This window comes from Eleutherodactylus coqui, chromosome 3 (genome assembly GCF_035609145.1).
Source record: "Eleutherodactylus coqui strain aEleCoq1 chromosome 3, aEleCoq1.hap1, whole genome shotgun sequence".
Taxonomy (NCBI): Eukaryota; Metazoa; Chordata; class Amphibia; order Anura; family Eleutherodactylidae; genus Eleutherodactylus; species Eleutherodactylus coqui.
Window position 1 is genome coordinate 86262022 of NC_089839.1, and position 18294 is coordinate 86280315.

The following is an 18294-nucleotide window of genomic DNA, read 5'->3' on the forward strand; positions in this document are numbered from 1 at the left end:
TAAAAAATGCATAGCTGTGAAGGAGCCCGACCCGAATTCTTACTTCCATTTACTGTGCATACTATTGTTCCCTTTTATCAGTCATGTAATCCGCAGGAGGGGTAAAGTAGCGATCGGCAATGGGAAACCTTGCATTGCATGCCATGCTGTGTGTCTTCCTGTCCCTCTGAAAACAATGGGCAATGCATTCCGATGAACGTGCCAAGAGAGCATATTGCGATTCCCCCCCCCAGCACCAAGATGCAGTGTGGGAAAAAAAAGAGAAACATTATTGTACATGACTCCATTCAAAAGGAATGGGGTTCTTATTTGTGCGTCTCACAGGGCACAAATCTTGCGCGATCTTCTTGGCCATTTGAAAGCGGCCTAGTGATAAATCTCCCATGTAATATATATCATTTTCTCCTCTGGCCGCTGTCAGTGATAATTTCCCATCTGCTTTCTTGAGGTGGTCCTGGCATCTTTCCCCGGAAGGAACACCTTTATGGCCATCAAGGTGGTTGACAGAGAAAAGAACAAGGCGGACAGCATAAGGAGAGAGCGGCGGATACTCCTGAAGGCCCAAGACTGCCCCTTCATCTGCCATCTGTATTCCGCACAGCAGTGTGCAGACCGGGCCTACTTCATCACGGAGTATCTGTCTGGAGGAAGCCTGGCGGCGATGATCAGGATGTGCGGCAGCTTGGACATCAATCATGTGAGGTGAGTAAATGACTGATCAGGAGACGGAGGGGGGATACTGAGGGCGACATGACAGGAACAGAAGAGTGGAGGGCGTACAGGCTGCCATAAACAGCGCCTCTTCTGGTGGGGACACTATGATGGTGACATGATGTCAGGGGACTGATGTCATGTCATTGATACTACACTCTTTTCTCAGATTCTACACAGCGGAGATTGCATGCGGCCTCCAGTTCCTGCACCGACGCTACATCATCCACCGGTAAGTACAACTGTCCCACATCTCCCTGTTTCCTTGGTGGAGATAATGTACCCAGCTTTCCTAGAGTCCTGAGTTAGGACTGGTTTGGCTGCGGTACACTCTGTATCACTGAACAGATTGACATTTCTCTTTTTTCATTGCAGTGACATAAAGCCGGCGAACATCATGCTGGACGGAGATGGACACATCCGCCTGATTGACCTGGGGCTGGCCCAAGATGGCGTTGTCCCGTCTAAGAAGATCAGCGGAGTGACGGGCACATATCGATTCATGGCCCCAGAGGTGCTTCGTAAGAAAGACTATGACGCAGCAGTTGACTGGTGGAGCCTGGGGATTGTCGTATCCTGCATGGCGACAGGACAGTCCCCTTTCTACCAAGGCTCCTCCAGGAGGAAGATCATCAAGTCCATCAAAAGAAAGAAGCCAAAATTCCCATCTTGGCTGGATGCTGACGTAAAGCATCTTGTGAAGAGACTGCTGCGAAAGAAGCCTAAGAAGAGGCTGGGTGTCCACAAGAACATCAGAGGTCACCGCTTCTTCAATACCATAGATTGGGAGGAGCTGGAACTGAGAAGGGCAGAGCCGCCATTCAAGCCCTTCAGCAGAGTTCCCAGGAATCGAGACCTTCCGTGGCCGAAGGATAGGACACCCCTTCACCCCGTAGATGGATTCTCGTACACTTCACCAAGCTGGACCCGGTAAGATCTTCCTCCTCTAGGGATGATGTTCTTCAGGCAGACCTCTGTGCTCCTCATCGTTGTTCCTCTGGTATTAGACAGCACGGGAGGTCATATAATAACTCTGCTTCATGTCACCATGTCTGGTCCACAGACTTCTCCCTCCTCGGCTACATTATTATTGCTCCTGTAATTACTATGTCTCTGCTTCTTCTTAGGATGATGAGAAGAATCCAATAGTGAAGGAAGCTGCGACCATCTGGTAAGTACCCTCTATACACACCTACACATAACATATCTGTGCACCTATATACACATATCTGTACACCTATACACACCTATATGCACAGGACACCTACATTATATCCATACGCTGTAGGAGAACCTCACATACTGTAGAAAGTTTAATATATAAAATACATTTTCTTTAGATCAGATACAAATCAGATCCTGATACAAGTCGTCATGTTACAGCAGTTCACTGCTTTATATCCACAACTGGTAAAACTAATAATTCACTCTTATGTCTTATAGGCTCGGCCCGTGCCAACTATCTGCTGAACCCACGACTCTGCTGCTGTAGAAGACCCCGGCTTACCAACAACATCCTCTCTCCACCAACTGCATCCTGTCTTATCATCATGGTACCCCGACATCCTCCAGCTGACATCGGACATCCTCTCCTGAAGACCCTCTACGCCCCCAGGAGCGGCCTGTGCTTGATTGGTAACTGGCGAGTTCAGGAACAATAGCCCGAGTGACTATTATCCCTGAACTCCTGGTTACTAGTAAGACCTCGGCACAGGCCACGTAAGTAGCACGCACCACATACATGAAGGTTAGACACTAGTGTAGACACTAACACATACATAGACACAAGTATACACACAGATAGGTATAGATGTCGGCTTTGATCCTGGGACTTGCTCTGATCGCCATATTTGGGGTCAGGAAGGAATTTTTCCAACTTGAGGACAATTGGCTCATACCTCAAGGAGGTTTTTGCCTTCCTCTGGATTAACTCACAGCCGTAAATAGGGCTAGGTCTTATTTATAAGGAATCAGCCACATAAATAACATAATATAAACATAAAGAAACACAATCTTTAGCTGACATCACATACACTAGGGAGGTGAGCGGCTGGCGTTGATCCTGGAATTTATTCTGGTCGCCATATTTGGGGTCAGGAAGGAATTTCCCCCCCTTTAAACAGGATAATTGGCTCTTTCCTGAAGGGGGTTTTCGCCTTCCTCAGGATCAACACAGTCTATAAACAGCTTTAGTCCAATACACTTTATATCTCACACTAACAATAAATGGTAACAGATTTATATAGATTTATGGAAACAATAACACATTTTAGAAAGTCAGGTCAGATTTCGGCTTTGATCCTGGGACTTGCTCTGATTGCCATATTTGGGGTCAGGAAGGAATTTTTCCCCTTTATACAAGGATAATTGGCTTTTTCCTATCAAAGGGTTTTCGCCTTCCTCTGGATCAACTCCGCCTCAACATTCCCCATAATAAAATCTACCATTTCCTATAACTAGAAATAAAATGTTCTTTCTCCATAGATCTTTGTGTCGGTGTCTTTATTTCCATTGGATGTCTTATTTACTGTTCTCCCAATGACACCAGGGATTGTATACCTAAGGAGCAGTGATGGGGGGAGGGGGGCGCCCATGTAGTTACTCCCCGTCACCCTTCAGATCACATCTGTCTTTTTAGTTCTAAGAAGAATAGATAGATCATCAAGAGTGCATAAACGACAGGGTCACCACTTACGCCTAATGTTCACGGACAGCTCCGCAGCGGATCACCGCACGCGTGATCCGCGCCCCGTAGGGATGCATTGGACACCCGCAGGTAATTAAATATCTGCGGATGTCATTTTCCCTTGAGGCGCGGATTGTGTGTGCGGTAAACCCCTTGCAGTATGCTCCATTTTAGTGCGGGTCTCCTGCGGGGACGGCTCCCGCAGGCTTCTATTGAAGCCTATGGTAGTCGTCCGGATCAGCGGCACACCCGCAGCTGAATTTCTGCTCTCTGGCGCGGGAGCGTGGGAGAGCAGGAGTTCAAAAAATATGGAGTGCACGACGCATGCGCGCGGCGTGCCGAGTACATCCGCCGGACCGAAGAAAGAAGATCTGGCTGCGACAGAGGGCAGATCCGCAGCGTCCGGACAGGTAAGTAATGCTTACTTTTTAGCCTCATGTTTGCGGGAAAGGAGAGTCCCGCTGCGGGATTCTGCATGGAGAATCCGTGGCAGGCCTGATTTTCCCCGTGGACATGAGGCCTTAGGGTGTGTGGAGAAGACAACCAGTATGATTAACCCCTTAAGGATCAGGCTGCTTTGTACCTAAAGAAGCAGATGCTTTTCAGGGATTTTACCCATGTGGTGGTTTTACTACCCTATTTTTTTTCCTTCAGTTACCAAAATTATTTTGCTGTGTTTTTTTTCTTTCTATGACATATAGGGCTATTTTTATAAAATATCTTTTTCAGACTTTTTTTCAGTTGTTTTATTGATGTAAAAGGCTAAAAAAATGATATTTTTTAACATTTATAGTTTTTTGTTTTTTTTTAGTAAAACTTATGCTAAAATAAAGTAAGGAAATGCTGAAAGACGACGATGAGCGACAGCTTAACGAAAACTGCAATATGTCAGTGCAGTTAAACACAATGATTATCACTCAAAAGACGGCTTTGACAGATTTTTGAGCGATAGTCGCTGTGTTTAAATGGGCCTTAACCCTTTCAAATCCACTGTCTGACGTCTGAAGACATTCTGATTGAAGCCTGTACAGCTCTGATGTCGTAAGATGTCCAGCAGGGTATTCTTACTCTATATTACTGGCCGCTTTGTTGTCGGGGGTCTCTCCAGTATGTCCCACACTGCAGCACTGGTCAGCAGATGGCGCCATTGTAAAATGGCAAAAAGAGAAAGCCCCCTAGGAAACCCTGAATCCAAAATTGGATTGCAAAGGGTTAAGACAGGCTCTACTATTCAAAGAAGGTGATTGTCACAGCTCCCCTCCTCACCCTTCTTGCAAAATGACCTTTGCACATGTCATAGAACATGCCTGGAACAGTCTCCCACAGAAGCTATGAGTCCCCTCCTGTCCATTGTGTGAATGGTCAATGAGGCTGCTATAAAGCGTATCTCCAAATGCTCTTCCACACAAGCGATGTGTTTTCATGCTAGCTGCATCGCAGCCGAAATACGCCTGAAAAGGAAAAATTACTTCTAATGCCTAAATAGAGGCACCTGTAAGCTTTTTGCTCTTAAACTCCGAAGTCTATGGGAGCCGCCAGCGTATATCTGCTTAAATATACGGCAAGACCTATCTTTCCCAGCAGAGTATACATTCAGATAATACTATGGACGGGAATACCGCTAATGGAAACCACTGAAATCAATGCTTTCGTTTCGTCCCATCAGGCGGTGGTGATTATCACGCCAATCTGAAGCGGCGCTCATCCTGACTATAACAGGTAATTGCTGGCCGGGTGCCGTCTGCTGCAGCCCCAATAATGAGAAGTCATGGAATTATCCAGTAAATGTCCATATAAACTGCTGACAATATTCAGAGATCTCCGCATCTCAGTAGACGCGGTCATTCTTACTTCAGTGGGAAGAACCGTCCGGTCACGATGGCCAGAGTCACTGGATTTGTTATTATACCAGATTTACAAAACAAAGTAAGTGAACCATTTGGAATTACCTGGATTTCTGCAAAGAGGGGTCTTTAATTGAGCACATCGACTGTGCAGAAGTAGTAAATGAACCCTTGGCTTTATAGTGGTTGTGCCACGAATATAACTTCTCACCTGTCCATAGTATAGGTCAGAGGTGTCAAACTCTTTTTCACTGAGGGCCACATCAGCCTTATGGTTTCCTTTCAAAGGGCCGATTCTAATTGTAAGACAGTATAGTAATAGTGAACCTCATAGTGACCCAAGTGGTAACAGGGTTCCCCATAGTGGCCCCAATAGTTATAAGGTCCCCATAGTGACCCCAGTGGTAATAGGGTCATCCATAGTGGCCCCAGTAGTAAGTAACCCCCATAGTGGACAAGTAATAATAATGACCCCCATAATGGTCTTAGTAGTCACAGTGCTCCTATAGTGGCCCCAGCAGTAATAGTAACCCCCATAATGGCCCCAGAAGTCATAGTTGTCCCACAGTGGCCCCAGTAGTAATAGTTATTCCCATAGTGGCCCCAGTAGTAATAGGGTCCCCCGTAGTAACAGTAACCCCCATAGTGGCCTCTTTAGCAAGTGTCCCCTATATTGGTGGCCCCAGTAGGAATGTTGCCCCCCATGGTGGGTCCAGTAGTAATTGTGTCCCCTATATTGGTCACAGTAGTAAAGTTACCTCCATAGTAGTCAAAGTAATAACAGTGATCCCCCTATTGGTCTCTGGCCGGCCAGCATCCCAACAGGCATTCCACTCAGTCGGGCTGCAGCGCCATTCTGATGGCGGCAGTCACTTCTGAGCCAGTGACCACTGACCTCTCACCTCATCATCCGTGCTGCATACAGCATGGCACACCCAACACTAGAGTTAAGAGGTCAGCGGTCAGACTCTGCACTGCCGCCGCTGGACCGCTGCTGCAGGCTGAATGAATGGGTTGCCTTAACACTGGCGATAGAATCGTGCGAGATTTGTGCGTTGTGAGGCGCACAAATATGAAACCCAATGTTTTGAATGGGTTCATATACATCTGCAATGTTTTCCTGCATGGTACCGTGTTGCGATGCAATGCAGAAAACAAATCACAGTATGTTCATTCTTTTGGCGATATCGCCCATTGTTTTCAATGGGGCCGGCGTCAGCAGCGCGGGCCCTATTGAAACCAATATGAGAACATCACATTCCCTGCTGCAGCTGTAGCAGGAGATTACTTCAGCGATCTTCTCCCCCTGATTTCAATAGGGCCAGCGCTGCTACCGTTGGCCCCATTGAAAACATTGCAGGGCACCGCTATCTCCTGCTGTGGCAGCTGCAGAGGATGAAGGCAACCCCCGCGATGATGCGAGGCTGTTTTCAAATGAAAAGCACCATGCATCCAAGGTATTACACATGTTTTCAATAGGGCTGGCTGCAGCAGCGCCGGCCCCATTGAAAACAATGGGAGAAGATTGCTATCTGCGAGGCTGTGACAGCTGCGGCAGGGTATTCTTTCAGCCCCGCAGGGTTGAGAAGGTGTTTCCATGTGAAAACGCCTCGCATCCAGGGGTTTCAGAAGGATTAAGAGAGCGATATTGGGCCGTGAATCACACCCAGATATCGCTCTCGCCAGTCTGCAGGAGCCCTTAGATTGCTGCACAGCTGGCGGGCCACATAAAATGAGATGCTGGGCCTTGTGTTTGACATGTGTGGTATAGGTGATAAGTATCAGACTGGGGGAGGACGAAGCTCTGGGACCCCCACTGATCAAATTTATCCTGTGGATAGGAAAAATGTTCTTTTTGTGTGACAATCCCTTTAATAACCCATAGATTCCCCTTTAGCAGCAATGACTCCCACCAAATGTTTCCTGTCACTGCAGATAAGGCTTACATTATGGACCGTTCCTCCCTACAGATATACTGCAGCTCACCAATATATGTAAGACGGTCTGCGTGCCCTCGTCACGTCATCCACAGCAGCTTGTCAGAGTTCAGGTCAGGACTCCAACGGCCAACTGAAAACACAAATCTTTTTTTCTCAATCATTCCGTCATGGCGGACCGCTGCTGCCGCTCCTCCTGCCCGCTTGTTGCTGGAGTCGCTCAGATGGCATTACTGTGCACATGCTGCACACTGCCCCCTGGTGTCTCCTACTAGTTCACACTCCCCTATTCTCTTCCCCCCAATCACATGCTGCTCCCAACTACATTAGACCTCTTGTCATCATGGACGATGCATAAGCATCAGTCTCTTAAGCTATTGTGACAAAGCCCCCATTGCAGTCCTGACCTCCCTCCTGTGTACCCCCTCTGCCGACTTTCTAAGCTCTCTGACCACGGCTCTGTTTATCTGACAGCACTATTGCTTGCTGCCTGCCCAAACCTTCTGCCGTTATCAATGCCACCAGCCCTGACCATTGCAAGTATTCCGGCTGCGCACCCATTTACACCATCAGGTACCGCACCCCAGCCCAAGGCAGCGCCAGCAGCCGCACTACTGGGACTGTCCTTGTAATGGCTTGGGGACTCGGCAGCAAAGACCAAATACCGCTTGTAGGAGTCATGGGTGAAAGCCGGGGTTCCCCAAGTGCTTAGACAGTCCAATGTCCAGCTGTTGCATGGCGAGGCGGACCTACATCCACCCGTCTGACACACTCCGTACTTCTGTGCTTTGGATCCTTGTCTTATTGCATCACCTGATGCCCCTTCAGCTGGAGGTCACGGACGGCGGCCCCTACATTTCCTGCAAAGTGTTGTGATACATGAGGGCTCATGCTCACGGCCGTATGCGTACCACGCTGCGGGTCTTACACATCACAGCCCATACTGCTGGCAGAGACCATGTATGGGCAGAGTCTGGCACTACCCGTAGACATGAATCACACGTCACGGACAAGCGCAGTGGGAGGGTTTTTTAATTCCTCTATCTGTTAAGAGCGAGGATACGTATGGAAACACTGGCCATCCGCAATGTATTCTGTACAGACAGCAGATTGTAGGCGACCCATACAAGGAAATAGAGCATGCCGCCACTTATGTCTCTTGTGTACCGATATGCAGCGCCCGCACGCCGGAACAATGAACGTCCATTCACTGCGTATTATGCACGCGCGTAACTCACTGCGGGGAAAACACCACATCTGGACCTCATTAGATTAAATAGCCTTTTAAATTGGGGCAGGGTGTTTTGAACATGCACGTGAAAATGACCTGCGTGCGCAAAAATTACAGAACTATGCGCTGATACACGTACAAGAATGACTTGTTTATGTGCGAATATGTCATGACTGAAAGTTGCATGAAAAACACACAGTTGTGACTGAACCCATTGAAAAAATTGTTTCGTCTGCACAATTGCGCTCGCCGCTACGGAGCTACCGTATATACTCGAGTATTAGTATTGCCTTGAGTATAAGCCTAGCTATACTCGAGTATAAAAAACCTCCACAATACTCACCTCCCAGCTGGCGTCTGTGTCCCCGGCGTGATGGTCTCCCTGGCGGTGCGGCAAGCTGCTTGAGAATTCTCCCCACTGTCATCTCCCTGGCTGGATTTCGAATTCCCCAGCGCCAGCGCTGTGTAAGTAAGCGCTGTGATTGGATCGAGTGTCAGCCAATCACAGACAGCGCTCGATAAACCAATCACAGCCATTCAGAATGACATCACTGAATGGCTGTGATTGGTTTATCGAGCGCCGGCTGTAATTGGCTAGCACTCAATTCAATCACAGCGCTGATGCGGGGGAATTCAAAACCGAGAAGGGAGATGACAGTGGGGAGAATTCTCAAGCAGCTTGCAGCACCGCTGGGGACACAGACGCCGGCTGGGAGGTGAGTATTGGTTTTTTTTTTTATCTCACTCAAGTATAAGCCAAAGGGGGCTTTTACAGTACAAAAAATGTGCTGGAAACCTCGGCTTATACAGGAGTATATAAGGTACTTGCGCATAAATGAATACTCAGAGATTTAGAAAACCAAACTCTGCACTATAACAAATATAAAACCGCTCTAGCAATAAAACCGCGGGGAGATAGTATTACTACATGTGGGAAAGAGTGCAGGACCCAAGTGCGGGAAGGATGGGGCAAGTTTTATCTTATCTCACCTGCGCCAATGAGAACAAAATAGTTGTAATCAGTGGTCTTGTCTCATTATAACGCCCATGTGTTTAACCCCTTAGTGTATGTAGAAGAAACTTCCAATAATTGAATTAACATCACACTAGATGTTGTTCTTAGGGATTATTTACACAAATGATTTTCCCGTGCGAGTTCTGTTCGCTGAGAAATGGATGGAACTCGCAAGGGAAAATAAGGCATTGATTTCAATGGGTTAATGCACATTAGCTTTTTTTCCGCTCGCTCCAATAGTGAAGATTGAAAAAAATTGCAGCAAATCCCTTTTTTGGGGCGACTTTGTTCAAGAATGCCCTCTATGTCCTACGAGTGCATGAATCGCACTCACAAGATAACACGATTTTCATGCAAGTGTGAGGGCTTTTTCTATTTTAACTATTGAAGAAATATGCAATTTTTCTGATGCAAGTGAAAAACGCATTTACAATGATAGGATGTATTTTTCTCACAAAACGCATCATAGTTGCAGAAAAAAAATGACAGTTATACAAGTGCAACACCGGTCCAACGCTCCTGCCTGCGTACGGCTGAGCTCACATCTGCGCTGGGGATTAAGGTATGGGAACAGGAAGTGGGAATCCTCTGAATCAAACTGCGCCGCACGGACCCCACTGACTAGAATGGGGGACGTTTGGTTCCTGCATCTGTCCGCCATTATTACCGGATGAACAAGTCCTACATGCATGACTTTGATGCAGCATCTTACACCAGATCTGCACAGGAGGCTCTGAAAGGGACCCCGACAAACATGTGAACAGAGCCGAAATACAGCTGAAGGCCGGACTCACAGTTCACATTGGAGCGACGGAATTACATAATATTACGCAAATACAAAAAAGAATGCATGCTCTATTTTGCCGCGTATACACGTGCGTGAGAGACAAGGGGCGCATACACCGGTCTGTGCATCCCATCAGGGGGATAGTACTAACCAAGCTCAGACCGTTCCAACACAATCAGATTATTTTTTATTACGCCTCAAGTATTTGTGCTACGAACAATTTTTTTTGTGCACGTGTCGGTGTATTACACTGCACCTTTTGCGCCCGCAGGGTGTGTTCATTTGCACGTAGCAGACAAACCCGCCCCGATTTGAATGTCTTCTTAGTCTAAAGAGTTCCAGATGTGTTCTCTTTCCAGCAGAATTCCACAGTGTATTGCACATCTCCTTGCATATTGCACACACTTGCGCACCCCCACAGACTTCTTTGTGGACCCTCACAAATGTGCACAAAAGTAGAGCATGCTGCTTAATTTTTGCACATAAATTTTATGTATGCAAATACACCCGTGTGAAGCCACCCACACTGACAGCCAATCCCTCCCCACCCAAGGCCACTAGTAGTCAGCACCCCAACCCCTGCACGATGACTAGTTGTCAATACCCAAACAACCGCGCGGCGACTAGTTGTCGGCACCCCAAAAACGCGCGGCAACTAGTTGTCGGCACCCCAACCCTCCCGCGGCGACTAGTTTTCGGCACCCCAACCCTCCGGCGGTGACTTGTTATCGGCACTCCAACCCTCCTGCGGCGACTAGTTGTCAGCACCCCAACCCTCCCGCGGCGACTAGTTGTCGGCACCCCAAGCCTCCCACTGAGACTAGTTGTCGGCACCCCAACCCTCCTGCGGCGAGTAGTTGTCGGCACCCCAACCCTCCCACTGAGACTAGTTGTCGGCACCCCAACCATTCACAATAGTCACAGCTCACCTCCTCCCCTCCCTGCACAGGCAGGATTACACTGAGGTGACATTATATGTAGAGAACACAGGAGCCACCATTCACAATAGTCACAGCTCACCTCCTCCCCTCCTTGCACAGACAGGATTACACTGAAAGGTGACACCTATATATAGAGAACACAGGAGCCACCATTCACAATAGTCACAGCTCACATCCTCCCCTCTCTGCACAGAACCAGATAGGGGAGGAGTGTCAGCGGAGGTCCGGGAGGAAGGGCCAGTGTGCAGGAGAAGCTGCCGTCCCGCGCAGAGACATTAGCAAATGTAACTGCGGTCAGTGAGCCGGACCTGTGTGATGGGAGGGGGGAGAGAAGGGGGGACCCTGTGTGATGGAAGGGGGAGAGAACGGGGGGGGGGGGAACCCTGTGTGATGGAGGGGGAAGAGAACGAGGGGGAACCCTGTGTAATGGGGGAGGGGGGAGAACAAGGGGGACCCTGTGTAATGGGGGAGGAGAGAACCGGGGGGGGGGGGACCCTGTGTGATGAAGGGGGGACTCTGTGTGATGGGGGGGGAGAACGAGGGGGACCCTGTGTGATGGGGGGAAGAACGAGGGGGACCCTGTGTGATGGGGGGGAGAACAAGGGGGACTGTGTGTGATGGGGGGTGGAGAACGAGGGGGATCCTGTGTGATAGGGGGGAGAGAACAGAGGGGGACCCTGTGTGATGGGGGGGAGAGGACAGGGGGGACCCTGTGTGATGGAGGGGGGACAGAACGAGGGGGGACCCTGTGTGATGGGGGGAGGGAACGAGGGGGGACCCTGTGTGATGGGGGGGAGAGAACAAGGGGGACTCTGTGTGATGGGAGAGAACGAGGGGGACCCTGTGTGATGGGGGAGAACGAGGGGGACTCTGTGTGATGGGAGGGGAGAGAACGAGGGGGACCCTGTGTGATGGGGGAGAACGAGGGGGATCCTGTGTGATGGAGGGGGAGAACAAGGTAGATCCTGTGTAATGGGGGGGGGGGAAGAGGGGGATCCTGTGAGATGGGGGGGAAGAGGGGGACCCTGTGTGATGGGGAGTGGAGGGGGAACGAGGGGCGTTTTGTGTGATGATGCGTGGAGGGGAGGAACGAGGGGTGTTCCGTGTGATGGGGAGTGGGGGGGAACGAGGGGTGTTCCGTGTGATGTTGTATATATTGTCATTATGATATTTCCAATGTATGTGTGTGTATATGTCTATATATATATATATATATATATATATATATATATATATATATATATATATATATATATATATAATTTTTTTTTTCTTTCTTGGGTCAGTGAGCCGGACCTGTGTGATGGGGAGGGGGGAGAGAAGGGGGGACCCTGTGTCATGGAAGGGGGAGAGAACGGGGGGGGGGACCCTGTGTAATGGAGGGGGAAGAGAACGAGGGGGAACCCTGTGTAATGGGGGAGGGGGGAGAACAAGGGGGACCCTGTGTAATGGGGGAGGAGAGAACCGGGGGGGGGGACCCTGTGTGATGAAGGGGGGACTCTGTGTGATGGGGGGGGAGAACGAGGGGGACCCTGTGTGATGGGGGGAAGAACGAGGGGGACCCTGTGTGATGGGGGGGAGAACAAGGGGGACTGTGTGTGATGGGGGGTGGAGAACGAGGGAGATCCTGTGTGATAGGGGGGAGAGAACAGAGGGGGACCCTGTGTGATGGGGGGGAGAGGACAGGGGGGACCCTGTGTGATGGAGGGGGGACAGAACGAGGGGGGACCCTGTGTGATGGGGGGAGGGAACGAGGGGGGACCCTGTGTGCTGGGGGGGAGGGAACGAGGGGGACTCTGTGTGATGGGAGAGAACGAGGGGGACCCTGTGTGATGGGGGAGAACGAGGGGGACTCTGTGTGATGGGAGGGGAGAGAACGAGGGGGACCCTGTGTGATGGGGGAGAACGAGGGGGATCCTGTGTGATGGAGGGGGAGAACAAGGTAGATCCTGTGTAATGGGGGGGGAAGAGGGGGATCCTGTGAGATGGGGGGAAGAGGGGGACCCTGTGTGATGGGGAGTGGAGGGGGAACGAGGGGCGTTTTGTGTGATGAGGCGTGGAGGGGAGGAACGAGGGGTGTTCCGTGTGATGGGGAGTGGGGGGGAACGAGGGGTGTTCCGTGTGATGTTGTATATATTGTCATTATGATATTTCCAATGTATGTGTGTGTATATGTCTATATATATATATATATATATATATATAAATATAATTTTTTTTTCTTTCTTGGGGATGTTTTAAAACTCTGCTAAAACCCCTGATTACTAATGATTAGAGTTGAGTGAACATACTCTTCCGAACTTGATACTTGTTCGATTAGCATACTCGATGGTGCTCGCGCCAGTTCGACCCCACCCCAGTTTTTTGCCCCTCCTCTCTGTGATGTGTCAGTTTTGGCCACTCCCCGCTGCGACGCTGCGCACGTCAACGGCAATTTTTTGGGCTGGCTGGGAGGGAGAAGGAGAGAATGCACACGGACCAAAAAATAAAGCTCAGCACCCGGCGGGTCCCATACAAAAATGCTCGAAAACCCCATTGTAGTCAATGGGGTTCGTTACTCGAATAGAGCTCTCGAATCTTACGAAAAGCTCGACTCGAATAACGAGGACCTAAGCATTTGGGTGCTCGCTCATCTCTACTAATGATCCATTGATGGGCCATTTAAAAAAAATAAAAAATAGTAATGTAGCTAAAAGTGATGTTCAAGGAGTAGCTGTAAAAAGGAGTGGGGGTTCGAGGGGTCTGGAAGGGGGCCCCAAGCTAAACTTTTGCACCCGGGCCCATGAGCCTCTAGCTACGCCCCTGGTTGGGGTTGTAGGGTGATCTGCCTTCACTTCAGCAGAACTGAGGTCTGGGTATTGCAGTTATAATATGTACACTGAAATGTACCTTTTATTTGTATTGCACTGTATTTTACTTGTCAGGACTTGACAAAGACTCTCAGCAGAGAGTTGAAACGTTGTTTCTTTGGGACAATAAAGATTTTTACTTCATTTAAAATCCCTGGAGTGCTGCTCTTCCATACCTTATGCTATTTGAATGACTGTCCAGGATCCAGGACCCTGAATGAGCGTGCACTGGCGGTGAGGATCATCTTCCCTTTTACACTATAAGGTGGAAAGTGTGCTGTGATCTATTGAATATTTGGCACTGTATTTTACTGTAATATTGTAGGCTGGAATATACTATACATTTTTGCCCGTGTTACTGTATACGGCCGGGCTCATAATATCATGTCAGATTCTGTATGCAGCCGACTAGTGACCCTGCGTTCTGTAAGTACCTATAATATGGATGACTACGGCAGCTTGTAGGCGGTCATGCGCAGTACAGGTTTTCCTTTCTTTGTCTGTACTTTCTACGCTGTCGCTAAGCGATGATGCCCATACCTGCAGCCCATACGCAATGTTATGGACTGCGGGTCGGACGCCTCCATGGACCAGTGGCGGCTGTCCATTCGAATTCCGTGGCAAAATAGAGTATGCTGCGATATTTTTCCGCTCGCAGAATACACAATTCGTATCTCTGAGTGGGAAGGAAAAATTAAAAGTACACGCCTTTTAATATGCGCATTTTACCACAAGTCCTCCGCGCAGACGACAAGTGTGGAATCTGCAATTCAAATTCGGTCGGGTGAGACCGGTCCTACAATTTGTTCTTCTTACAAGATACAGCACTGCAGAAGATGGTGCAGCGAATAATCTTCAGAAATGGGATTCTATAGAAGGAGATGCCACAGATGTGGTTGTAGTCTATAGGGGTAAAAGCAGAGTTTTCGGGTCTACAGAGGTAGATGCTCTGTACAAAGACAGTATAGCATTAGGCTCTGCCTCCTGCCCCCCATCTCCTTCTGGTCCATACATTTTCCAAGCCTACATAGGTTGCACAGACAGCACTCATTTTGTGGCATTCTTGGATGACCTGCTTTAATCTTAGGCATGCTGCACTATTTGTCGCGGAGCATTGTAGAAGCCAGATGGTACCCATTCATATATGCGGTTAAGGTCATAAGACAGATCCCTTAACCCCTTAGTCACCACCCCATTGCCATTTTACATTGTGCTTTAGTGGGCTTTAATCCCCAGGTACGTAAAACATGCTCCCTTTGAGGATTAAAGCCATGTGGACTGTGGACGTGACAGCTCCATGCTGACGGGAGTAGCCGACAACTTGGAGCTGTCATGAAGGGCTGCGGGAAGCCCTCCCTGGTCATGCGATCGGCACTATCCAATGGATAGCGCCGGTGGCATTAAAGTGTAAAAAGTTTTTAAAAAGTTAGAAGATTCAGATGCCCCCACAGATGGGATACCTCAGGGCAGCTGAAAAAACATCCGTAAGGGGAGATGAAATTACATACCCAAAGTCTCAAGATTTGGGTATTTCAGTTTCGGCGCATGTGCCCGTCAGCGTATACTAGCGGACACATGCGAAAAAAATCAAAGATTGACTGCTCGGGGTCTGCTCCTCCTCCTGCTGCTGCTAACGCAACCTACCCTTCTCCATCATTGGCGACGGGTAATACACTATTTCCTGGCTGGGAAATCAAATCACTGGTAATACAGCATGCTGAGGGGTAGGGGTAGGCCTAGAGGACGTGGACGCGGCCGAGGACGTGGAGGTCCAAGTCAGGGTGTGCGCACAGGCCGAACTCCTGATCCAGGTGTATCGCAGCCGACTGCTACGCGATTAGGAGAGAGGCACGTTTCTGGCATCCCCACATTCATCGCACAATTAATGGGTCCACGCGGGAGACCTTTATTAGAAAATGAGCAGTGTGAGCAGGTCCTGTCCTGGATGGCAGAAAGTGCTTCGAGCGACCTATCGTCCACCCACAGTTCTGCGCCGTCCAGTGCTGCAAATCCGAATCCTCTGGCTGCTGCTCCTCCTTCCTCCCAGCCTCCTCACTCCACTACAATGACACATGCTCAGGAGCGGGAAGACTCCCAGGAACTGTTCTCGGGCCCCTGCTCAGATTGGGCAGCAGTGGTTCCTCTCCCACCAGAGGAGTTTATCGTCACTGATGCCCAACCATTGGAAAGTTCCCGGGGTCCGGGGGATGAGGCTGGGGACTTTCGGCAACTGTCTCAAGACCTTTCAGTGGGTGAGGAGGACGATGACGATAAGACACAGTTGTCTATCGGTCAGGTAGTAGTAAGGGCAGTAAGTCCGAGGGAGGAGCGCACAGAGGATTCTGAGGAAGAGCAGCAGGACGATGAGATGACTGACCCCACCTGGTTTGCAACGCCTACTCAGGACAGGTCTTCAGAGGGGGAGGCAAGGGCAGCAGCAGGGCAGGTTGCAAGAGGCAGTGCGGTGTCCAGGGTTAGAGGCAGGGCCAGACCGAATAATCCACCAACTATTTCCCAAAGCGCACCCTCGCGCCATGCCACCCTGCAGAGGCCGAGGTGCTCTAAGGTCTGGCAGTTTTTCACAGAGACGCCTGACGACCGACGAACAGTGGTGTGCAACCTTTGTCGCGCCAAGATCAGCCGGGGAGCCACCACCAACAGCCTCACCACCACCAGCATGCGCAGACATATGATGGCCAAGCACCCCACAAGGTGGGACGAAGGCCGTTCACCGCCTCCGGTTTGCACCGCTGCCTCTCCCCCTGTGCCCCAACCTGCCACTGAGATCCAACCCCCCTCTGAGGACACAGGCACTACCGTCTCCTGGCCTACACCCACACCCTCACCTCCGCTGTCCTCGGCCCCATCCACCAATTTCTCGCACCGCACCGTCCAGCCGTCGCTAGCGCAAGTGTTTGAGCGCAAGCGCAAGTACGCCGCCACGCACCCGCACGCTCAAGCGTTAACCGTCCACATAGCCAAATTTATCAGCCTTGAGATGCTGCCGTATAGGGTTGTGGAAACGGAGTCCTTCAAAAGTATGATGGCGGCGGCGGCCCCGCGCTACTCAGTTCCCAGTCGCCACTACTTTTCCCGATGTGCCGTCCCAGCTCTGCACGACCACGTCTCCCGCAACATTGTACGCGCCCTCACCAACGCGGTTACTGCCAAGGTCCACTTAACAACGGACACGTGGACAAGCACAGGCGGGCAGGGCCACTACATCTCCCTGACGGCACATTGGGTGAATTTAGTGGAGGCTGGGACAGAGTCAGAGCCTGGGACCGCTCACGTCCTACCCACCCCCAGAATTGCAGGCCCCAGCTCGGTGGTGGTATCTTCGGCGGTGTATGCTTCCTCCACTAATGCACCCTCCCTCCTCCTCCTCCTCCTCCTCCGCAACCTCTGTCTCGCAATCTAGATGTGTCAGCAGCAGCAGGACGTCGCCAGCAGTCGGTGTCGCGCGGCGTGGCAGCACAGCGGTGGGCAAGCGTCAGCAGGCCGTGCTGAAACTACTCAGCTTAGGAGATAAGAGGCACACGGCCCACGAACTGCTGCGGGGTCTAACAGAGCAGACCGTCCGTTGGCTTGCGCCGCTGAGCCTCCAACCGGGCATGGTCGTGTGTGACAACGGCCGTAACCTGGTGGCGGCTCTGCAGCTCGGCAGCCTCACGCACGTGCCATGCCTGGCCTACGTCTTTAATTTGGTGGTTCAGCGCTTTCTGAAAAGCTACCCACGCTTGTCAGACCTGCTCGGAAGGGTGCGCCGGCTCTGCGCACATTTCCGCAAGTCCCACACGGACGCTGCCACCCTGCGCACCCTTCAACATCGGTTTAATCTGCCAGTGCACCGACTGCTGTGCGACGTGCCCACACGGTGGAACTCTACGCTCCACATGTTGGCCAGGCTCTATGAGCAGCGTAGAGCTATAGTGGAATACCAACTCCAACATGGGCGGCGCAGTGGGAGTCAGCCTCCTCAATTATTTTCAGAAGAGTGGGCCTGGTTGGCAGACATCTGCCAGGTCCTTGGAAAGTTTGAGGAGTCTACCCAGGTGGTGAGCGGCGATGCTGCGATCATTAGCATCACCATTCCTCTGCTATGCCTCTTGAGAAGTTCCCTGCAAAGCATAAAGGCAGATGCTTTGCGCTCGGAAACGGAGGCGGGGGAAGACAGTATGTAGCTGGATAGTCAGAGCACCCTCCTGTCTATATCTCAGCGCGTTGAGGAGGAGGAGCATGAGGAGGATGAGGAGGAGGGGGAAGAGACAGCTTGGCCCACTGCTGACGGTA

At 50.4% G+C, this 18294-nt stretch overlaps 2 protein-coding genes across 3 annotated transcripts in view; one reads left to right on the top strand and one right to left on the bottom strand.

Moving 5' to 3' along the window:
* The window catches only part of LOC136620827 (regulator of microtubule dynamics protein 2-like), a 125778-nt gene that overhangs the window by 76379 nt on the left and 31105 nt on the right, over nucleotides 1–18294 (bottom strand). The gene's annotated exons all lie outside the window — the stretch shown is intronic.
* Nucleotides 662–2313, top strand: LOC136619667 (protein kinase C delta type-like). The gene is made up of 5 exons (XM_066594432.1): nucleotides 662–702; nucleotides 881–943; nucleotides 1087–1641; nucleotides 1839–1882; nucleotides 2155–2313. Exons 1-4 carry the CDS (start codon nucleotides 662–664, stop codon nucleotides 1858–1860), a joined length of 681 nt encoding a protein of 226 aa, XP_066450529.1. The 3' UTR covers nucleotides 1861–1882; nucleotides 2155–2313.